General features: G+C 41.9%; 2 protein-coding genes across 8 annotated transcripts; both read right to left on the reverse strand.

Annotated features, from left to right (window-relative positions):
• Positions 1-195: 195 nt before the first annotated feature.
• LOC146259631 (gap junction gamma-1 protein-like) lies at positions 196-17,265 on the reverse strand. 5 transcript variants are annotated; one of them, XM_084670305.1, is made up of 3 exons: positions 17,035-17,263; positions 15,764-15,833; positions 196-2,928 (listed from the first exon to the last, which is right to left on the reverse strand). In XM_084670305.1, the coding sequence occupies exon 3, from the start codon at positions 2,844-2,846 to the stop codon at positions 1,458-1,460; it is 1,389 nt and encodes a 462-aa protein (XP_084526431.1). In that variant the 5' UTR covers positions 2,847-2,928; positions 15,764-15,833; positions 17,035-17,263; the 3' UTR covers positions 196-1,457. The 5 variants fall into 5 exon arrangements, 3 of the variants coding, with proteins under 3 accessions (XP_084526431.1, XP_084526432.1, XP_084526433.1); XM_084670306.1 differs by lacking the exon at positions 17,035-17,263 and adding an exon at positions 16,573-16,903; XM_084670307.1 differs by lacking the exon at positions 17,035-17,263 and adding an exon at positions 16,386-16,529.
• Positions 17,266-19,255: 1,990 nt separating this feature from the next.
• Positions 19,256-23,983, reverse strand: LOC146259632 (putative phosphatase phospho1). Of its 3 annotated transcripts, none has more exons than XM_084671078.1 (2): positions 23,829-23,983; positions 19,256-22,226 (listed from the first exon to the last, which is right to left on the reverse strand). In XM_084671078.1, exon 2 carries the CDS (start codon positions 22,190-22,192, stop codon positions 21,416-21,418), a length of 777 nt encoding a protein of 258 aa, XP_084527204.1. In that variant the 5' UTR covers positions 22,193-22,226; positions 23,829-23,983; the 3' UTR covers positions 19,256-21,415. The 3 variants fall into 3 exon arrangements, with proteins under 3 accessions (XP_084527204.1, XP_084527203.1, XP_084527205.1); XM_084671077.1 differs by having other exon boundaries at positions 19,256-22,231; XM_084671079.1 differs by lacking the exon at positions 23,829-23,983 and adding an exon at positions 22,688-23,812 and having other exon boundaries at positions 19,256-22,231.
• Positions 23,984-24,455: the final 472 nt, after the last annotated feature.

The following is a 24,455-nucleotide window of genomic DNA, read 5'->3' on the forward strand; positions in this document are numbered from 1 at the left end:
GACTTGCTGTTGTGTAAATAAGATAAATAACATTAGGCCATTTTGTTTGTTGAATAAAAGAGCAAGCTATAGACCTGTTTTATAGGAAAGGTAACCTTAAATGACTTATTTTGTGATTTGACGCTATATATATATATATATATACAAATTAAGAAAACTATACAAAAAGTACTTGACCTCCGGGGGGGGGGGGGGGCGTTGGGCGGGCGCCCCCCTAATATAATGGTAGGGGAAACACTGAACTTATTCAACATTTCAATTTGAAAAAGAGTAACCAAATTAACCTGTGGCTTGACTGAAACATAATTTTCATAGGCCACCCTCCATTTCTTTTATACAACATATTGTGGTATTAAACAGCATCACCTCACATTAATGTAAAAAAGTGAAGCAAAATATTCCACAATTTTTTTTCTTTTTATATGGAACATTGTCATCAACTGAATATTTTCAACAAACTATAAAACATACTTTTTGAAACCCAAAGTGCCGCTTATTTGTCATTTCCAAACACGATCAAACTAAACAATAAATGTCATACACATTATGAAAATATAAACAATGCTTAATAAAATGCCTTTCAACATATGGCTAAATTATTCCTCTTAACACTCTTAAACACTTTAACAAACTGCCCCAGCAGTTCCTCATAAAACAGTAACTGGTCTTTCCTAAACTTTCCTATACAGCAAGACTGTGCTATACAACAGAAATAGTACCTATTTGTATTGAATATTTAAAGAAGGAAGGCAAAAGTAACATTTGAAAATTGGCACAAAAAAAATAAAAAATATGTCCGCTGGCATAACATCAAACACAACCCTTTGCATTTGCTCATAGCCAAATGTTTTGCTGCTTTAGAAAGTAGGTTCTCTGTTATAAAGACAGTTATCTTTTGGAATCAAAGACACAACTGTCTTTGATGAGTAGCACAGCAAACTGTAGAGTAACTTTGACCCCTGGGTGGCACCCAAGAGACAGAGGTACAACATTGTTCAACTATCAATATAAACCTCTAGCTAAGTTCCTTTCTCAAAATAAAATTAAAACCACATGAAAAACAAATCTTGTTTTAGGTTTGCATCTATGAGCATTAAGGCACTTTAGATGGAAACATGTATACAGTACACAACATTTCTTCATGGAAGCAAAGATAGTATCATAGCACCAACAACTGACATGGAGAGTTCTCTGAAAATGTTTGTATGATTCATTATTCCTTTCTTTTTATGGCAGCCCCTTCAATGAATAACAACACGATATTCGAAAAAGGCCATCAATTCTACTGCCTCCAGTAAATCAAAACAACAATTTGAATTGTCATTATGCTGTACATGTGTGTGTGTGGGGCGTGCTCATTTTGCTCATGCTCGTTTCGAACGCAAGAGGAATCAATCTTTATCACCTGTAGGAACTCCTGGAGTCGTCCATTTTCTTTTGCTTGTATCTTTCTGCAATCAGATCCACTCGGAGCCTTTGCCCTCTCCAGACTTACTACTGCTGCTGCTGCTTCCTCTATCGGCCTTGCTCGAGGCATGCTTTGAATTTTGACGGTGTTTGCGGTCACGGTGGGCCTTGCCGGGAATGCTATGATTCTGCTTTTGGCCGTAGGCCTGGATTGCTGCCTCAAGTCTGTCCTGTGCCTGCAGGATCTCCTTCTGAAGGACCCCGTTGGCATCACCCTTCCCACTTGCCGGGAAGTTGTCATTGTTAGTAGCATACTGACGGCGTTCTTCCTGGGCTATGTTTGCGTGGTTCTGCCGGCATGCCATCTTCGCATTGCTGAGGTCGGTGAAGGGAAGCTTCTCCTGGTTACCTGCTGGCAGGAGTGGTGGCTTGATGGCAATGTTGTAGCCTGGCGGTGCTGAAGGTGCGTTCCAGGAGAAAGGGTAGCTGCCGTATCCTTCCCCCCCAACTCCTCCTCCACTACTTCCTCCCTGGTTTGGCGGCTCCTCGGGCCCCATCGGACCACTTACCAGTCCGTACAAATCCTCCTCGGACAAGGGCCCGCGTCGAGTGCGAAGGATGTCGCAGATGGTGCCCACCCCGAGGTGCAGCATCTCCCACACGTTCAGTGCCAGGCAAAGCAGAGAGACGGCATACATGATGAGAAGGAAGATGGTTTTCTCCGTCGGGCGGGACACGAAGCAGTCCACGCGATGAGGGCACGGTCGCCCTGAGCACACGTACGTGTCGGGGACCCTCAGGCCGTACAAAGCGTACTGTCCGCCCAAGAAGGCCACCTCCAACAGGGAGCGTGCCAGCAGCTGGACGACGTAGATGCGCATCAAACCGTCCTCCTTGATTCGCTGTCGTCCGTCGTGACGCACCTTGCCTTGGCCTTGCCCGCTGCTGGCCCCTCCAGCGGCACCCTTACAGACGTCGCTCTCCCCCTCGGGCACCTCGTAGATCATAGGGTCCTCCTCCTGGTCATCCTCCGCCTCTTCAATCCCCCGATGCTGTCTCCTCCCGCCCAAGTAATGCTTCCTGTGCTTCCGTTGGGACGGACCGCCCTCTTCCGAGTCCCCCCGACCCTCCTCCCGCCTGGCGATCTTGTTGACGGCGTAGCCCAGGTACATGAGCGAGGGCGTGGCCACCAGGATGATCTGGAACACCCAGAAGCGGACGTGGGACAGCGGGGCGAAGGCGTCGTAGCACACGTTCTCGCAGCCCGGCTGGCCCGAGTTGCAGACGAACTTGCTCTGCTCGTCGTAGTAGATGGATTCGCCGCCGACAGCGGTCAGCACGATGCGGAAGACCACAAGCACAGTCAGCCAGATCTTGCCCACAAAGGTGGAGTGGTTGTGGATCTCTTCAAGCAGACGGGTGAGGAAGCTCCAGCTCATGGTGGTGGTGGTGGTGGTGGGGGGGGGGGGGGAGGTTAGAGAGAGAGAGAGGTGACCCACACACCCCCTCACTCGCAAGCCTCTGAGGAAGACAAGAGAAAGAATAGATGGAAGGTTAGTTTTTATTCTGAGTGGAGCTATTGGATGGACAATGGAGCACAGCAGACATTACAGAAACATTCGTAGATATAAACTTAAACTGAATCCCCAAATATTAAGACATGTAATGAGGCATGACTGGCAAAAGAATATTCATCAGTGGTAATAGAGTAGACATACATATATTTAAAACATTGGTCAAGTTGAGGTGAAATAAATAGTGCCTTGTCAGTATGGTTAGTTTCAAAATTCCACTACAAATAAGGACAAACCAACAATAAAGAACGAGCAGAAAGACAAACGACCCTGGAACATCTGCCCGTGGGCTGTCCAGACAGGGCGCTGATGGATTTCTGCATCCGGGTGTGCGTTTGTGGGCCTGTGTGTGCATAAGGAGCCCCCTCCAGACGATTTTCACTGTGGCCCCAGAAACCCAAAGACACTGGCATACAAATGGGCACCTTCCTATTGAAGACACATGCTTACAATTAGCCAAGGAAGAGTGCCAGGCCGGTTATTCATTATTACCATGTGGAAGAAGGTAAAAGACCTCTGCGTTGCGAAAGGAGAGTTTCCATCAGCAGTAGCATCCATAAGCAGACACAAACACGTCCACGTCACACGAAACACGTCCACAAGCTGACAAGCACATCTCGGTTCCCACACAATCACACAGGCAGGTTTGAATGCCTGAGCTGGATGTATATAATTTGTACAGTGACCTAACAGCTACTGTACATAGCTGTCTTGAAATGTATAACAAAAATGGGCCCCTGAAAATCTGGTGCACTGCACTTTTGAGTGTTTAAAGATATTATGGTGGTCGGTATAAAACAGGCCCAAAGAAAACAAATAGCTTGCCAGAGACAACATGACTTTTTATGGTCTGAAATATATGGAAAATAAAAATACCTCAATTCTGCACTTTTACAAAACGGCACACTACAAAATTCAATATTTAACATTTGATGCCTCCTCTAACATCTGCCAAGAGGTAATCTGGAACATGTTTGAGTATTAATACACTACACACGCGGCTGCACACGTGACTCCCTCAAAAATGACCTTTACACACCATCCTCAGACTCAAAAACTAAAAAGCAATAGTCTAGTTGAAGAGTGAACTTGTTTTATATAAACTAAATCAACCAATTAAGTGCAAATATTACCACAACACTCTGTCTGACCAGACAAAATATAACAGTCTTAAATGAATGTTGTTCAATTGATGTATGTCATAACTCTCTATCCAACCTTCTTCTGTGTAACAATTAGGTAAGAATATCTTCTATATCCATAACAACCTTTTACTGACTGCTTGCCCAGCAGTGTTACTCTGAAGAGCAGATAGCATCAGTGATTGTTCAAAACTAAATGACTGCATGAGAAGTTGGTCTGAAGTATCAGACAATACTTCTAAATGAATTGAACTCCATAAGAGGGCTTAAACTTGCGTGCAGTAGCAGGAGGTTGCTCTGATACACTTGTCTCATCTGTTGGGGGATATGTCTCAGGTGTTCTTGAAGGAATGTAAAAATCCTGAACACTATTAGGTCACTTGGCCAAAGTCTTTCTTGGCTTGGTTGAATGCCTTTGGAAAAATGAACATCATTCAAAATATATTTTTCTGGCTAGTCATATGAATCTATCTTATGTATCTTTATGTCCTAGAATTTAAGTTGTCCATAAACAAGAGACTATTATGGATCGAAAAGATTGGGGAAACATAAGTGATCAGAAGAATGGGATACAGACAGAGGGAAACCTAAAACAAACTTTCTACCAACAAACCTAATAAAATCAGATAGATTATGATTGGACAACGCAAAGTATCACCCAAAGATCTGACTCTCACAATCAAATCATTATTCCAATTATTTAAAAATGCATGGTGCTAAAGAAATAAACATCAGAATGGTCAAAGGAAAACACTGAAGATGTGGTGGAATTCAACATGGAATAATCAGTAAATGGTCCAAGTTCTCAACCTACTTCTGTAGAACAGTATTTGCTAGTTTGGTCTAATGCTCCTTAGTGCATAATTAACCTTGACAGAAACCACTCTGCTACAGCTCCCTGTGGACGAAGACATCACTGCGGGACATTTACTGCAGCTTTCAATCTCCATTCTGTACATTTCATCCCACTAACAAGCTCAATTAGAACGATTAAAACCTGATTTGAACCGGTGACATATTGAGTGTTTTAACCCTAAAAAGAAGGATTGCAGGAGATGATTCATAATCTTTAGTTGCATGTTTCCAGAGTTTTGTATGCAAGCTACCCTGACCTACTCTATTGGTTATGTGATTTTAGTTAACGTTTAATATAAAAAAACAATCTTCACAATTATTGTTAATCTCAGGTGAGAAATCCCTATTCATAGACAGAGAGAAATATTTTGTATAGTTAGTGGTTAATGGGTCTTATTTCAAATAAATAATAATCACACATACATAATAGTGAAGAACAATATGCTAGGTATCAGAATGCCTATAGTAAAAGGATGCACCGAATTCCAGATTTTTGGGGTTCGGCCGAATACCGAATCCACTGGTTAAGATTCAGCCGAATCCTAAACCAAATCCTTCTCCCATCCTCAGTGCATTAACACAGTAAACACATTAATGAAGTAAACACCGTCCACAGTAGTGTATAATTTTTTTAAGTGAGAAAAACTATTTTGACAATTATCATATGCCTATGTTTACCCTATCTCAAGATCCAATCAATATCCCAAATTGTTTTGATTTCTTTCGGATGTTTCATACGTAAATGTTTTAACAGCGGATATGTTGTGTATTGTTTAGGGTCCTTGCCACCACGAGGTGAAAAACAATTGTAAGGTTAGGCCGAAACCGAACCCCGTCAAAAACCCCAATATTCGCTCCGAATCCGAATCCTGGATTCGGTGCATCCCTAGTATTGAGTTAGGATTTCTGCATCCAAAGCAATGGAACAGTTAAGTGTCATGGAGAGATATTGGGGAGGTGAGTACTTGGCTAGAGGGAAGAGGCATTACATTTGGATGAATTGAGTTTGACAAGACAAATTGACATATCACAAAGGCATGCCCTGGTGCAAAGGCAATAAGTTAGTTTCAGACTGTGGGAAGGAGAAAGTTGTACAACATCAGCAGAAAAAATTATAATAGAAGGGGTGAGTACAAACGCAGAGCCGGCGTGTGCGTTTAGATGACATAAATAATGTCCAGAGCAGAGAGCTCAGAGGTAATGCTATCCAGATTTTGAATAGTTGTAGTGAACCAAATAATACTGCGAGTTTTTTATCAGTGTACACGTACAAGACTGAGGGTTAAGAACTTTATACGAAGGATCTGGTTTAAAGGAGAAATTTAGATGAGGTTATTCAGAGACTACGCATTTCATTACTACTAAAACAAAAATTGGTGTAAGAGCGGTTTCCTTATGGAAATACCGTTTGTAATGGCCATGATGTCGGGACAGAGTTGTTTCCTCTTCCTGGTGAGCTTTGAAACGCTGAAACCTTTTCCTTCTGTACTGTTCCAACTACTTCTTATCTCCAGTACGCAGGACTCTAACCTTGTCTATGTAACCTCTGTAACACAGACTGACCTCTAAGAAGACGGATAAACCGTGTGACCAAAATGTGTGACTCACAAACATGAATGTTATTATGAGGACAATCCGGTGTGTGTGCAAAACAAATAGAATTATATCAGGTCTGTCTCCAACTGGTTGGAATCAGATTGTTGTAGAAATGTTGGGCCTATGTACAACGAATGTGTTTTAGGAGAGGTTTACAGTTGGATAAGAAGCTTGATACAATGTATGTTGAATCAAGCTGCTCTGACCCTTCCTGTTTCATAGGTGATGTTAATTAAATTGTTTGAAGATGGTCACACAAAGGACAGTTGACCATTTGACTGGTCAACTCCTGTGGCTTTATTATCTATTGGTTTGGGGAGATATGCCACATCAAAAAACAGTGAGACAATTGATATGGAGATGTATTGTTTCAAACTGTCACTAAGTTGAGTGAGCCAATCACAGAGTTTGCTACATTGATTGATTGACCTTATAGAATGCCATTTGATCTAAAGTGTATATAAGGTTGTGATTTTGGGATGTTCGGGGATAACGATTTGTGACTAGCGCACCCTTCATAATGACTGATCACAAAGTACATTGTTTAATCTTATGTAATTGTACAAGCTAAATAAATTGTATTGAAACCGCCATCTTCGACTATTCAAATCTACACAGTCCAGCTAGAATTTTCTTTCACAAGATGATGACACGCGTCACGGAGTGAAGACAGATGGAAGGAGACGGGGAGAAGTCTGCAAGGACATGAGACTAGTTTTCGGCACGCAAGCAAACTGTTGTGCCAGTGGCGAGCATGACGACACAGCGACAACATCCCAGATCATCACGATCAAGATAATCACCCACAGATCAAAGTCTCCAGGACCCCTAGACAAAGACAAGGACGACAGTAACTACTTGGAAGTTCAGGACACATAAGTGTGCGCTGAGAGGGACTAACGGAGGATGGCGGGCGTGCGGCTGCGACGTGCAGCGGGGGAGAGAGGGAGGCCGAGCTGAGAACAGGAGAGGGTCAGTCGTGTGGTTGACTGAGGGAGGATCCGGGCCTGTGTCCTCAACTTCTCCATGGCCCCCTGAGCTTCGCAAGGTCTGGAGTGACTTCTTGACATCACCGTAGTGACAGCTGCTGTCGGTTAACCGCAGTCATGTTGAACACACATAGGGTTGCATATGTCAAAATGCTCGGAGGTTGGCATTACTCCCTTCCCAGTGCATGTTATACATGCGGGAAGAACAAACTAAACACTGGAGAGCTAAGGATACAAGCAACAGAAAAATGCTTGAGTCTTCTGACGCTGTCTGTCTGCCTTCCTTTCACAGACACGCAATCAAGAAACAGACATCAGTCTTTTATGTTATGCTCTGGTAGAGCTCCTCCATGGCAGCAAAGGGAATGAAACGGGCACGTCGTCAGTCTTATTTATCAAACTTACTGCATGGATCGATTCATAAATCAAGTTTACTGGGGAGTTTTCCTAGGTTGTGCAGTGCAGAAACACACACACACACAATAAGCTACACACATTACCCATCCATCACAACATGTTCTCCAAATAACAACTTGTTTACTTTAATCGCAGTACGTTCAAGCCCTTGTCTAAACACACACTTACAGTACACAAAGGGAAGAGTAATGATAACCAAGGAATGTCTAACCATAATTGCTATTGTTACAAACTGTTCCCCAGAGCGTAGTAGGCTGGCTAACGAGTACTCTACACATTCCCTCCATAAGGTCCAGTGCATTTGCCTGCTACGCTAACACAGTACACTACATAAACCTCCAGAACTAAGCTGTATATACTTATATAGGAGATTAAACCAATATAATTGGTTTCAAACAGTAAGGTTGGGGAACACAGTAGTTCAGAAAAGACTTTCCGCAACTAATATTTCAGCTTCTGTCAACATTTATAAGTAGAAAATGGTTTCATTACCCGCTTCATTGTTATAGCTAATGTAGAATAAAACGGATGTTCTTAATTACCCAAAATCATGAGTTTTAAACTAAATCTACTTGTCTTATATTTGTCATTGATACACATCTAAAATATCATGTTAATACAGAAGATAAGATTTAGGCAGAGGAAAAAGGACCATGTTTACCGACATGTCTTATCCAGGATCACTTTACCTGTTTCTAATCTAAACCAAAATCAAATTTTTATTCAAGTTACTTGAATAAAATATTTTACAGCTACACTGTACTGTTTGCGTGCAAATGTACACATGACAAATGGGCAACACAGGGATAGCTGCACGGAGCTCTAAGCAAACATTTCCACAAACACGCCAACAACAACCACAGGGCTCATTTAGAATTGGTCTGGTTATTTTCCTTTAGCACCACTTGGCATAGAGGAGACTAGACTAGGCTATACATCCCAGAGAGCATTTTTAAACAAGTAAAAGCTGTTCAGAAATTATGGGATATATCATTTATTGTGAAGTAAGCAGTTATCCCATCTTATTTTGAAGAACATTTTTATTTTATTTTGTTTGCAGAAAATTAATTTGGCAGTCTAATGTAATACATCTACAGCTCTTCGCAATACAATGCCATCCTTTTCCCCCCGAACAACTTCAGGCAAATACTGAGATCCGCAGCAGGCTAACTGTTAGCCGCAAGCCACTGCTGAGGGAAGAAGAGGAAGACAGAATGAGTCTCTTCCCCCCCTGATGATAATTGAAATAAAAATCAGTGTGCTCATTTTAGCCTTAAATATAGCTTGGCTACAGCCGAACGCACTTCTGTGTGCTGTAATTAGTAGGGGTGGTCTGAGGTAAAGTGTAGCTCAGTCAGTCAACACAACAGCTGAGTAGGTAGCCGAGTAGCAGCAAAACTTCCCACTTTGGAGGAGGGTTGTTTGTTTGCCCGCTCACCTGCAAGGTGGGGAGCTGGACTGGAACTGGCCTGAAACTGGCCTGAAAGTAGCCTGAAAGTGGCCTGGAACTGGCCTGAAACTGGCCTGGAACTGGCCTGAAACTGGCCTGGAACTGGCCCGGCTCCACCTAGTTACAAATGGGAGATGACAACTTGTGCTTCCATGTTACCTTCATTTTCATCTAATTGTAGAACTACAGAGATACCCTTTAAGAACCTTAATCTTGCCGGCTGCCATTCATCTGCCAATAGCCATCTGTTTAAGTGCTAATGAATGCACCCGAGTTACAGAAGTCATGATGGGATCCTCAAAAGGTTACGATGTGTGTGTGCGCGCGTGTGTGTATGTTTGTGTACCATAGGCTACGTGAAGCCAATGTCCCCTACGCCCTCCGAACATTCAACACTCATGCAGTCGTGAAAGAACCAACGTCACTTGCTGGTGAGGAGAGGGAACAGACAGAGAGAGACAGAGGGCAAAGTGAGGCACGCTTAAGGATACACTTGATCTGTCCTTTGAACAATGTACAGCACTGCGTTTAAACTCCACGTCAAGACGACATGACGTCATGACAACATCACAACACATGAACAAAGAAAAGCCAGCCTAAGCGATCGTTTCCATTCGGGCAAACAAGCGATCCTTTTGATTCGCTTCCATTTTGATGTTGTGGAGGTTACTCGTGTGACCACACAGTCTAAATCTGCTACTTCATGAGGTCTACCTAACTGAGAAATGAATGGAGGCCTGGACGATTTAATGACCTGTCTCATTAACAGTAACGCAGCCTCTTAAAATTACACCATCTGGCTGGATTGTGTAATGTCCCGTGTGTTCTGGGCATAGACTGGATGCCAAGGTTTTCCCTCGGGAGGCCCCCTGTGTGTGGCAGAGAGTGTCTGCATGGTATATATGCTTGGTATCAGTGTATGATGCATCTGCCTCATTCTAGGGACATTTTTTGGTTCATCTACAAGTTGTGTCACACACAGACACACACACACAAACATGGAGGCATGCTCAGAGACACACCTGTGCGCACACAGGATGACACACACAAATCAGTTCTGAGCACCGTCTGGATTTCACTTCTCACCTCTGGTTTTTATTAGCATCATTTAAACTGCTGCTGCGCGTTGATAATTACCTCAGAGTTCAAAGGCTCTTACGCGCAGATGTCTGTGCTTAAAGGTGCTAGGAAATCCTCTTCTTACTCTCCCATTTATCGTCTACAAACCTTCTTTGGTATTTTACTGAAAGTGACGTGGAAGTGCGATAGAACTGGAGGCTTTGCAGGCAAAAGCAGTAATGCCTTTATTGAAAATACCACATTTTGTAGAGTAATAAAATGTAAAATTGTCTTCCTTTTTTAGCGAGGCTTGAGGTTATTTCTCTTTCTAGGGCCCTAATGATAGGTTCTAATGATGTGGTTGGTTGGAAACATGACTATATAGTAAAACTGTGTAGAACAGATGTACATTTATTGTAATGTCATAAATAGAGGTTCAAAACGTTATTATTAATAGTGTATCCTAGGCAGAGTCTTTCCTTAAATACGTTTAGATGTATCCAAACCAATACAGAACAGGAAGATATCTGGCAATTGAATATCTTCCAGTCAACAGTAGTGCCCAGTTTCCCAGAAGTAGATTAAGCCTGGTCATACACAAAAAAATACCTTCAATGGAGATCTTCACAACATTTTTCTCTAACTTTAAAATTAGGCTTAATCCATCTCTGAGAAACTGGGACTAGATGTACGCTAGATGTAATAGGGTACACTGGAGCCAGATTAACTGTAATGAGACACACATACACACACACCAGCGATCTGGGCACAGACAATAGGCATCCCAGTCCATTCACAGCCTCAAACAGGGTCTCCATTGAGCACTATGACCAAAGCCACATTCCAGAAGCTGCATCTATAGGATTTTCCTCTCTGTTATGCCCTCCTCCCCATCACATCTCATACCCATGTTTCTAAAAACGCTTCAAATCTCTCAGTTGCCTCTCAAGGATCACCCCTAAATCTCAAGTGCCAACGTTTCTACGATTCCACAACACTCCATCATTTTGACTCTAATAACATCCGCAGCAAAATACTCCCTTAACATTCCTCCCCCTCCCCCTCCCAACACAAACACACAGAACTTCATAATTAACCATGTAGCCTGAGGAGGGATTGTGTGTGTGTCTCTTAGTCTCTGTGGAACTACATTCATTAGGCCCTGGAAGTGACACGCTTCACTCCTGGGTGTCAGAGCACTGCTTGGAAGGGCACAGAGACATTTACTCAGCCAAGCTGACACACCAAAACCTAAATGTTAGCTGCTGTCACATTCCATATATGTTCATCACACTGAACACATTTAACTGAGACTAACAAGGCACAACTGACTAGCAACTGCTAGGATTAATCTCTACAAAATTAATGTTCACAGGCAAAATGGTCAGGTCAAGCTAAATCAACAATAAGGCAATGTTAGAAATTCTAGATTTGTTATTGATGAGCACTGAACGATTGTGAGGTAGTAGTAGTTAACTTCTGATATTTAACGCTACCTAAATACAGTCTAAATTAAGAAGTAAGGAAATCTATTTCTACTGTACTGTATGTATATGCATACTGACAACAAAAAAGAGGGCTTTGGTGAATGTGCCGTGCCAGGAGAAGTTATTGATTGGTTGGTATAGATTCGTTTTTTGTTCAATTTTCCCGACATAAATAAGTAACTTCAAAGGGCTACAAATATCCAGGACACCACTGCCTTCTGGGATAAAAACACCACAGGGAATGCAAGGCACCTTTCCCTGTCTGTCTGTCTGTCTGTCTGTCTGTCCCAGACCTGCAGCCTCCACCTCCACAGAGCACCAGTAAAGTAACTATTTGTGGTTTGGGAGTTGTGGTGTATTTGTGGGGAAGGAGTTGAAAGAGCAACTCGTCACGGTAAGTGCCTGGCTATGAAGGCCTCAGGCTGTGAGAAGCATGGCTTACAGTCTCTGATGGTCTGCAGAACGAGGCCTCAGGCTGTGAGAAGCATGGCTTACAGTCTCTGATGGTCTGCAGAACGAGGCCTCAGGCTGTGAGAAGCATGGCTTACAGTCTCTGATGGTCTGCAGAACGAGGCCTCAGGCTGTGAGGAGCATGGCTTACAGTCTCTGATGGTCTGCAGAACGAAGCCTCAGGCTGTGAGAAGCGTGGCTTACAGTCTCTGATGGTCTGTAGAACGAGGCCTCAGGCTGTGAGAAGCGTGGCTTACAGTCTCTGATGGTCTGCAGAACGAGGCCTCAGGCTGTGAGGAGGCCGTTAAGATGCCGGCTGACACAGCGAGGTGCTGAGCTGTCGGGACGGTGCCGCTATACTTTTTTACTCTGTGTCTTCTGTCCATCTTATCCTAGTTCAACACCTAGTTCAACATTGGTGTGTATGCCACGCGTATGTCAAGTGTTTACAATAGTAAAAGGTTTAAACAGCAAATCTATACTTGACAGTGCCACATGGATTCCAATGTGACTCTCACAATCTAATCTAATTGTGTGCTCCTTCAGATTTAAAAAAAAAACTGCCTTTTCAAGTTCTCCCTTAACTGTAACCACATTTCCAGGATAAACTAAAACATTCTCTCACACTGTGAGCTAGACAGCAAATTTGACATGTTTTTGGTTGCATTTATTTTGTATTCACACTGTGCAAGGTTTTGTTGAGCATACAAAATCAACGTAAATTCTTGCAGTGCAAGAACAAGGTTTAGCCTAGAAACATGATTACTGTGTTATGATTGAATAGGGCCAAAAGTCAGTGTTCATTAAAAAGTAACTTGCATGCACCAGCAACATTTTGACAAAGCTGAGAAAAAAGTTTAAAAATATATTTATATACTCAGATGGCAGAAATGTGGAACTGATGTGGAACAAATTCCAATATCTCTCGTAGTAATTAAGTAAATAAGTCTTTATTTATATAGCACTTTTCATACAAGAATTGCAACTCAAAGTGCTTGGAGTAAAGTGGATGTAGTAAAAAAGCCCACCTATCTCATGTAAGGTTCAAGTATAAACACATTTGGGGGGTCTGGCAATTGCTCGTCATTGTCATAATATCAACCTTCGTTTCATTGTTGGCTCAAAATAGCAGTCTGCTGCAAGGCCTCTCAGGTACCCTTTATAAGCTAAATTTATCAGACAGATGCTGCTACAATTCAGCAACATGATAATAGCCTAACTGAATAACCGTAGCATTTTGTGAGTTCTGTTTGGTCAAAGAAGAAGCAAGACATGAGTATCAAAATTTTAAAAGAAAAGGTAATTTACTATTCATTGAAATCCCAGACCAGCTGGAAGACTACAGAATTACAAAATTATCAGACGCTCTTATCCAGAGCAACTTACAGTAAGTGCAGGGACATTCCCCCTGAGGGCAAGTAGGGTGAAGTGCCTTGCCCAAGGACACAATGTCATTTGGTATGGCCGGGAATCAAACCAACAACCTTCTGATTAATAGTCTGACTCCCTAACCGCTCAGCCATCTGATCTCAGACTGAGTGTACTTATCTAGGGGCAGGCTGGGGGTTTTTGTGAACATCCACTTTGATGAACTAAAATTGCCAATTAAGGTTCTGACAATTGTATAACTGTGTCAAAAACATTCATGCTTATTAATTTCTAATAGACAGTAAGTGTTTATTTACTTACAGTACAAGATGATTTGTCGACACTGATGTGATGCTCCTTTTGATCCTGACACCCTGCCAACCTTGTAGGGGGGTAAAATGTGTGTGTATGTGAACTGCTGTTAAGATCAAGCTCTTAGGAAAGCTGTACTTCATTGCTGGAACCTGCCAGGTGAGCAAACACCCCTAGGGCCAAAGAATGAACCGGACCAGGATTTGGGGTCTGTTCATGGTACTACCGAATCTGTATAGGAAGACTCAGGATTCAAACCAAACACAACGACATCAGAACAAAAGATTGTTCGAAAAAAGGAGGACCTCTAACACTTTTCCCTAGTACTCAAACTAGGAACATAACCAGACCTATAATACCAGTATCAGACAAACAATTTGGATAGTACACTAGTCTGGCTACCTGATTAGTTTCATTATATTGTCTAAAAACAAGGTTTGGGTTGGGTTTCAGACAGTTGGTCCCCTTCACACTGTCCCTAAACCACGACTTGATGCATAATTCCATAGAGTGGTGTGGCCCAGCTGGGATCTAGCCCATCCTACTGAACAAGGGCGGGATTGATAGGCTGGTGCCCAGCTGGAGGGCAGGCTGTGAGGAGGGAAAGATGCATGAAGGGAATTGTTGTTTGGGCTTTAGTCCCTTCTGATGGGGAATAACACATGGATGACCATGTAGGGCTGGATGGTCTCTTGTTTTCTGAAAAGTGCTCTCTGGACAAAAGCGTGCACACAGATGCAAACACACACATACCCTTAGACATTTATCATCTGCCAGTGCTATCATTAGTAGATCCATGGAGTCTAACTGAAAGTAACGGTTTCAACAAGTGGCTAATGTAAGATGAGTACTACATATGAGAAAAACCCCACAGAATAGGGAAATTGTGTAAGCCTGCTCGTAAGTACAATCTCAACATGTAAACGTACAGTCTGACCATACATAGCATACATGTGACTCCATCTAAACATGACCTTAGGAAGGCAATTTCTCTTTGTTAAGAAGCGGTTACATGTATATGATGTGGTAGTGGGTTCTAACAAGCTTGAATGTCTGTGGCAGAGCCAAGCTATTTATGTTGCTAACGAGTCTGACCGCTGAAGTTTTTAATCATAAATGTGGAGTGAATGGGAGTCAGGTGGCTGAGCGGTTAGGGAGTCGGGCTAGTAATCTGAAGGTCACTAGTTAGATTCCCGGCCACACCAAATGACATTGTGTCCTTGGGCAAGGCATTTCACCCTACTTGCCTCGGGCGGAATGTCCCTGTACTTACTGTAAGTCGCTCTGGATAAGAGCGTCTGCTAAATGTAATTTTGTGTGTTTATCTTAAGCCAGATACACAATTCCCAAAATGCCCACATTAAAAAAAAAATCTATTTTTTCTTCTGCTTATGATAAGACTACTTGGACATACAAACAGATTTTTTAATCAGGTTTAGAAGTTGCTGTGAATCATTAATTTTAAATAACATGCCACTATAATTAATACTTCTGGAGAGCTTTGGATTACTTTTTTCAATGACACTCAAAGGTTAGCCACCGAATAACCTATTTTCTCCGATAGGCTAGATGATAAGATGCCCATGCAGCTCCTTGTTTCATATTCTTGAAAGGTGTAAGTGATCATTGTACAGTAATTTATCACTATGAACTGTACCTGTTTTGTCTTGTGTTCCACTTGTTTGCTTGTCAGTCCACTTGACTTGTCAGATGGTCACGCTACAGACCTAAAGACAGAGACAGAGAAAAGCCTTGATGATAATTGAGGTTCAGTTTTTAGTCTCAGTCATGTCTGAGACAGAAACACTGCATGGGATATTAAATACTTTTCAATGAAACCAAACCCGAGAGTATTAGACCTACAGGAAACCACTTAGCTCTATATTCATGTTAATGGCCCTGAGTGTCTGAATGAACATGTTGTTTACATTGTTTACGGTAATAAACAATTGTCCTATATAACTATGAATAGGTAGAAGTACATGTAACGCTACAGCAGTAGGTAGAGAGCGTGCTTTTTGACATGAGGCTTAACCCTGCATTGTGTGCATTGCAATAAGTGTGTCCGGCAAACTGTGATGATGGTTTGGTTTAATCTAACCAGTGAACAAGCTTGCTGAAACGAAAGCATATTTTAACAATTTAGCCAAACTACAATTCCGTCAACTTTTAAACCTAATTTAGGTTCAATCCAGACTCAGAGACTGTAACGTTACTGTAGCCACTAACCGCTGCCATCGAGCTAGCAAGCTAACTTTAATTAGCAGTAACCAGCATACCTAGATAAGGTCGGAAAGTAAACTAAATAATAATATAATTTACAAATGAAAAACAATATTCTTGTATATTTGACAAATTCTTCGGAGATATCCTGGTCAAACAACAAAACTGCGAGATTAGTCGCAGTGTAGGCAACCTTCGCTCAATTACATATCCAAAAATTGGCACGTTGGCTTAGCTACCTACCACACACAGACCAACTGGCTCACGTTCCGTCTGTGCAGTGCTGATTGACTGGCTAGCAGCAAAACAGCTGGATAATATCCCGCCCGCGACAGTCCATGCCTCTCGAAAGCTAGCAGTAATTATTCTATATTACTTATACTATTTCAGCTGACATGTGCGATGTATATTTCCAAATCAGATAGACTTGAACGATCCAAATGCGAGGAATCCTGAAAAGCTGTTCCAACTAACGAAAACTTATTGTAAGAGAACAGCTAGTGAGCAGCAGAGACCGGACAGACAAGAGCTCGAGGACGTCGGTTTTACCGTGCAGATGCAGCTAAATACTACTACCAAAACTTCCACAGGAGCTTGTGATGTCATGTGGCATTGCAAACTTTGTTGTACTGTTTTTGCCCATATTTGCATATCTATATTATCAGTCAAATATCAGTGTACACACATTAGGCGTGCGTGACTAACCTGAATCTTGGTCAATCACTTCCATTGCTGAACAGATGATAATCTTATGACTGAAGATGCCGATTTCTTCTTTAGCGAGTTCAACATCAAATACTCAATTATGATCTCCTCCAACATCTAATCTCGTTTTCTGCAGCAGAAATGTTAGAGGGAAAAATACTGTAAGCCCGACCATGGGGTTGACTACTTTTTACAGTTGGGCGGTGGAGGAGGAGGAGGAGGCGGCAAAAAGAGGGTAGAGGAAGGGGGGCAGGTTTCTGGTAGTTGAACATCAAGTGGGCTGCAGTCATCATCCCTCTGTTCTCAAATAAAATTATCAAAGCTGGCTTTATCTACTAATTTAAAACATGTCCTGTTGTTTCTCGGTAGTCTCACCGAATTTTTTTTTTTACTGTTGAGATTGGTTGGAATCTCAAACCAGTTTGAGAAAGTTTATAGATTTGGTTGAGTGATTTAGATATCAGGTGAATGAATGAACAAGATCTCCCTTTACTTCTACCCACAAATTATAGCCTACTTCAATCAAATCTGACAAGAGAGCATATTGTATCCCTCTTATCTTCTCTCACATTTGCAAATTGACTGCCATTGCTTTGAGGAGTGACTCCCAAACCAATTAGCTTCCCCTTTGGCCAGAACAGCACATTGGCTGTAGCATTGGACTGCAAGAGGAATCGAGCACAGAAAGGAGAAACATTTTGAGCCTAATCAGACTGATAGCTTTTTGGCATAGAAGCACAGAGTCTTAATTCAAAGTGACCTCTTAAAAGCCTGAAGTTCCTTCACTGAGTTATCTCTCACCTAAGAGAGTAATTGAATGGAGGAAAATCAATGGGTTATCCACCAGCCAATCATCAGATAGCATCGGCATTGTAAAGTGCTTTGACAAATGGGATTCCTCTGTAGTGTCGTGAAAGGGGAGGGACCTATCAGACCAAAGAAATGTCAGTACCTGAATATTGATAGTGAAGAAGGAGGATAGCGAGGGATGGAAGGGGCTGATGATTTGTCATCGTCCTTACAAGGCTTGACACTGATCAAATTCCCCACTTGTTCAATTACAGCACTGAGGTCACTGGCAATTGAATTTAGTCACAAGTTTTGACAGTCCTAGACACAGAACATAGCCTCTCAATGGCGAATGTGATATCAATACCACTTGGAATGAAAGATCAATTATCAATTATGTTTTGGTTGTCCTACACTGCCTAACATTTTTTAAATACTACCTCAACAGAACACAAAATACCCTGGAGGAGACGAGAGCAAAAGCAAGTTCAAGAGCTCGAGATAGATAGAAACTTTATTAAAAAAGAAAAGATAATAATATAGATGAGACGAGAACTTTATCAAAGAAAGATTTGAGCAAAAGAAAAGAGGAGGGCAGTCATAACAAATAAACAGATCTATCACAATCTAAAAAGACAGAAAATGAAAGAAGTCTGTAGTGGAGTCAGTCTTGCTGAGTCAAATCAATTACTCCGCTGATGTCCGCAGCCTCTCAGCTCTGCAGAATGTGCAAAGTGACTCGGAGACACACTAGGACCAGACGTCATCTGCATTGCTGTGTGGCCGCGGGCATCTCATGTCATACTCAGTAAAAACAAGATGGCAATTTCAGATCAGCAGTATTGCTGCTGACAGGTGTGGTGCCTGTGTACTCTTTAATGCTTGTCTAAATTGTTATATTTCACAGAGATTTTTTAGAATTTTACTCCTTAATGCTCGCTCTTGGTTTATTATGTGTACAGTGAGCACCATCATTACAATTTTTATTACTATAAATGTAGTATCTTTATGAAATGGTTGGTGTATAGGCAAGACATTTTTTAAGTCATAAACAGAACATTAAAGTTGAAATAGGCTTGACAACCCATTCTCATTAAAATACCTTGTCTACCTGTCTGACAATTCACCTCAGTGATGTGTTACAGAGTGCCCTCTCAGTTCCAAAATTATGTTGTTGGTTTAATACAATTCGGTTTCTTTTTTAAAAATCTTGTAATTTATCTCCATCTTGTGGTCAAAAGATCAACGTGAAAACGATTTGATGAGGCTCTGTCAAACAAACCTTTCAGGCAGCAGTTTGCTTTTCAGAGGTCAAACATATAAATCTAAACACTAAGAAACAGCATCATTGATTTTTTTTTACCCTTGTCTGGGAACCAGCAAGGCATCTACATAAAGGTGACAGTAATACAAAGAAGAAAAAAACAATTGCTCAGTTAGTTAATGGCTTTATATTCCTATTGGTATAATAGTACGTGACACACATTATCTTGTTTTTTACAATGTAGATACACATTTACCAGAACATTAAAAACACAGCATAGAGTCTCTTTAAGTAGAACAGTGAAGAGAATCAGTTCAGTATTGCAAGAAGAGTTAATGCCGGTCAACACAAGATTGTGGCACTCGTCCAAACCAGAACAATGCACACAAACACACCAAGATCAAGGAAAATCTATACATTAGCGAAGAAATACCCTTGTAATGGTTATTCTTATTTGTGTGGCCCATAACGCTGTATGTACCAACACTTATAACACCGTAAAGTTAAAGGTCCTTCTGTGTGCATTAGCTAAAGGGGGTTATGCCAAAGAATATTGCACCATTAGGGGAAGATTTCGCATTCACTCTTTGTTTCTTTACTAACCCCCCAGAACACTAATACTCATCATGAATCTCACTATTGCACACAACTCCGAATTAAAATAACAGATCTAATATCCAAATGTAAAAGAGGTCTAGAGTGTATTTATGTACATGTAATCCATGCAGGAAACACTCAAAGCCCATCATTCACAAACTCATTGAATCTCATAATATGTTGTCATAAAAGAGTAAATCATTGTGATTTAGCTGATGATAGCTGATTGTTTGTCACAGCTAATTATCCAATAAGCAAACATGCAATTATGTCAATTTCTATTGCTTTAACGAGTTCATGCTTTAAAAATAGACTCTCCTTTCCCTGAGAAACAAAAAGTGAAAAGACAACTCAAGATGTTATTCAGATTCTGGATCTATGTATTAGTATAACCAGGCTGAATTCCTAAATCATCTTTTCAAGTGTTGTAATACATTAAGGTCACTATTTAATGACAACATGTCATCCAGTTGAGTTAATCTTGATTAGTTGAGGAAGCTAGATGGATTTGTTACAATGGATTGATGGGTTCATGTGTCTATGAAAACTCAAAGCCATATCATGTTTTTCAAACCAAAACCCCATTACCTTTTTTCTCACAGCGCTTGACAGCATTCAACATACTTGATAGGCACAGAGTTTGAATTAAAAGTTCACTCCTCAACATCCTTTAAATACTGAAATGAGCCAATGCTGATTCTCTAAATACGAGGGTTACATAAATTGCTATTCTCTCAGTGCAGAAAAGTGGTGTTGAATTTATTTTGAATTAAAAGTTTGTATTCAAATATTGTTTACGGGAACCGAGTTCAGGGAGGGAAAGTATGGTCAAAAATCTGAAGAGACCACATTGATTAATCTAGCATAGGAACAGAGTATGGATTGACATACTGCAAGGGTTTCACAAAGCTCTCACAGTCCAAGGGGTACGTACACAGCATACAGGGCTACAGTGCAAAGTGTACATAGCAATCACTCTGCATCACAAGACGGTGTGAGTTACCTTGTATAATCAGCCTGTATATTAGGTGTCAGTGTACGTGCCAGTGTGTGTACTACAGTGTCACACAGTCTTAGTGTCACCCTACACTAGCGTTCATGGTGCGTTGTCCTGGAGGGACTATGTGTGTGGCCTTTTGTCCCAGACAGCGCTAGAACACCTGATTCTACTCATCAACTCATCAACACGGTCTTTATCGGATAGCTGAACCGCTGGTGTTGTGGTGTACAAGTGGGGCAGTTAGCTGTCAACAGAGCATACATCCAGCACTGTGACACCTAGACCTAGTCCTGGAGAGCTACTGGAAAGCTTTACTGGCCTACCTTACAGGTTACCACTAAGTTATGTCAGACTTAGCATCCAGTCATGATATCATAGCTCAATGCTATTCCAAGCTAAAGGTGGACAGAAGGAAGTTCTTACACATCCTCAAAGAACAATAGAGAGAAGCACCAATTTATAGTACAGCTGTTTCTGTTATTTAGTATGTCAGGTTTTTTTTCCATTATTATTATTCCAGATGAGCACAAAGACAATTTAAACTTATTCAATCAATAGAGTATTAATTAAGGCCTGTTTTTTTGCTGACTCCTCAGTATTAGCTTAATCCTAACACTGCACACTCTTTGGCTCTCTAAGACCAGGCCAAATGGGACTAGCACTCTTTTATAACTCTCTCTTTCTATCCTTTCTCTCCTCCTCTTCCCCTTGTTGTTGTTTCCCACCTCCTCTCATCTCTTGTCCACTATCTTCTTCAGGTAGTCCACCACATCCTCTCCAGTGTCCCATGGGACTACGCTTGCATGGAAGCTAGCAGGCTTAGCCTCCTGCATTTGGGCCAGCAACCTGTGCATGGGAAACTCTCTCCGGGGGAATGCTGTGTCCTTTGGACCCAGGGCCAGGGAGGGGCAGATATCGTTGGCCCCGTCCCCGACATAAAACACCCTCTGAAAGGGGCAGCCGCGCTCTTGTTGCCGGCGAGCCAGATAGTCCTGGAGGATAACCTGCTTGCACATGTTCTCAGGACAGCGTTGGCAGGAGTGGGAGTGGAAAGGCAGCAAAATCAAACTGCCCTCTGGGTTGAAGCTGGCTGGGTTGGTGAAGATCCTCTGGAAGAGATGGCGAGCCCCAGCATTCTCAAGCCACGCCTCGATGAAGTACATATTGGCATCAGAGACCACAACCATCTCGTAGTCCTGCTGGTGGATGAGGAGGTACTGGAAGAGGGCCAGGAGTCCAGGTGTGGGTGGGATCTTTTCAATCACGGAACGGATGGAGTCCTCAGACACACCCTGTTCAGCCATATAGGCCAGCACACGCTGCATGTGCTCATTGTAGTGCCCTTCCCTGTAGGACTCTCTCAACCAGTCAGGAAGCTGCTGGCCTGGTGCCGCCCTCACAACGGCGTCATCACTGTTTTCATTGACGATGGTCTCGTCGAAGTCAAAAAGAACCAGGAAGCGTCTGGGTGAGGACATGGAAGGGGAGGGTCCAGATGGGGCAGCCATGTTGGATTTGTTATGAATTGCAAGGTGGCTCGTTCTGACCTTAAAAAAACAAGGAAATTGAATAAATATTTCAATACATTTTTTTACTGGGTAGAAAGGTCAAAATATACATACCAATGTTTTTGAATTTGAATTTGTTTTAAAAATTAATTTGACAGTTTAGGAGTTATGTATATCCTTATCGTTGTAATAAAACAACAACTTATGTCCTAGCCACATACAGTGGCATTAAAAAAGGCGAAGGCAACACTGTATGCTAATCGTGCTAAAACCAGTTTTCTGCTGTCGTGCCATAATCTACTGGACTGCAGTATGGGATCTGCAAGTGACTCTCTTTTTGTTCCTACTACACAGTCAATTTACCCAACAAAGGTCACAGCAATAAGAAGACACTATAATTAGTCCCAACCAAGTCCCAAGGGACAGGTCATATCTAGTAGAGGAAAGGAAGAGATGTTACACGGAGATAGGAAAATGGGTGAAAAGGGGACTAACCAGGATGTATGCCGAGCAAAAGAGAAACAATTATGAGCCAATTCCCACACATTTCAATAGTGTTGTTTTTAGTGTCCTGGAGAGTTCAAAATAACATGTCAGATGGAGTGTAATATGGGAATATATCTATAACGCTGAAAATGGGTTGGGAATGCTTACTCACGTTAATTGTATACATTTTTATTTTGTATACAGTTTTGATCTTGGAATCGTGCCATAAAAGCTGAGCTAGGCTTCAGGCACAAGGCATCCACTGTTGTGGACATGCTGTATGCATGAGGCAAGGGGGCTGGGCTTGAGGATGTTACATCACTGCATATCTTGACCATATGTGGACCAACCATATATAGACCCCTGCAATACACCCTGCCCTATGTCTATGTCGAAATCTACTGGCAAGGTTCTCAATCATAGGTGAAACTGAATTAGCTGTCAAGTGTGAGGAGTCCTTGAACCAAGATAATCTCAATATAGTACACTTGTTTAATCCATTATCATCCAGGCTTTATGGGCTGGAGCATTTTAGCATCAACAGCGTTCTAAGCCTAAATGTGCAGATTTGCAATGGTGCAGTCCCAAACAAAATCCCATAATGAATCTGGTCAAATGTTGTCTGGATTACATTTGTTAAACTGCCACAAATATTGCATGGTCAAGACTAGGCTACTGCAAATACAAAACAATACAAAAACGACTAGTGTTAGTCTATTGTGATGAAAAAGTAAACAGCACTGAGGCATTACAGTTTATAGGCCCAGTTACAGTAATAAATATTTCTCAACGGCCTGCATGAAATCGAATGGAAACACACATCTTGCACATGCCAATACAACTCTTACGCATCTATGCAGATAACCGAAGACCCTCTCTATTTCCACAGTCGCTGCCTTGTCATTGGGCATATTAAGTGACTAAGCTATCTAAATATACACCCGAAGATCTATTCTCGCACGCCACTGACGCCAGGACATAGGCTACCCTTGAAAGTCCTAAAGGAAGCCTACAATATCCTCCGATTTCGATGCATGGATCCTGCCGTTATAGTTTGAGAGCCAATTTGACATTAGACACAATCGAAATGTTAAATCAAATCACACACGCACACAGATACAGTACGATAATATGACATAAAAAAATATACCGGTAAACATGTGATTCAAATGGTCAGCTATATGCCCCTCGTCTCGAATGGTTGGTGCCCGGTTACCACATCCTTGTGTCGGCAACGGGACATTTGCTTCGCCTCGCCGGGTAGCGGGGGCAGATGGATCAAGTGCATTCCAACTCCCCTTCCACGGGCCGTCAAAACCAAGGAGAGCGCAAGCCTCGATGACGTCTAGGCTGCTGCCCAATGACGTGACAACAATGTGCGGATTTTGAAGGCGGCTCGTGTTCATCCAATGAGCTTCAATTGCGCGGTAGGCTCTATAATGTGTACTGCCCAAACAGCGGTGGTCTATAATAGAATATATAATTTCAGTTGAATTAAATAGATAAAATGATTTGCATAGATTTGAATTCACCGTCAATTCAGTTCAGTCACACTAGACAGTAATTGGACACCTCTTGAAAGAACAAAAAAAATCAAGCCATATCAATGAAAAAATGTAAGCCTACATATAAAGACTAGCCTGTAGACTGCATAACAACATGTAGTAGGATAATGCATGCATGAGTAGCCCTATAACCTTATGTCAAAAACAACCTTCTGTGTGACCTCACTGGTCTCTTTATTATGATAACAAGGCAATATAGGTCAGGATTATCT

This window comes from Hypomesus nipponensis, chromosome 13 (genome assembly GCF_054491055.1).
Source record: "Hypomesus nipponensis isolate SF chromosome 13, ASM5449105v1, whole genome shotgun sequence".
In the NCBI taxonomy this organism is placed as follows: domain Eukaryota; kingdom Metazoa; phylum Chordata; class Actinopteri; order Osmeriformes; family Osmeridae; genus Hypomesus; species Hypomesus nipponensis.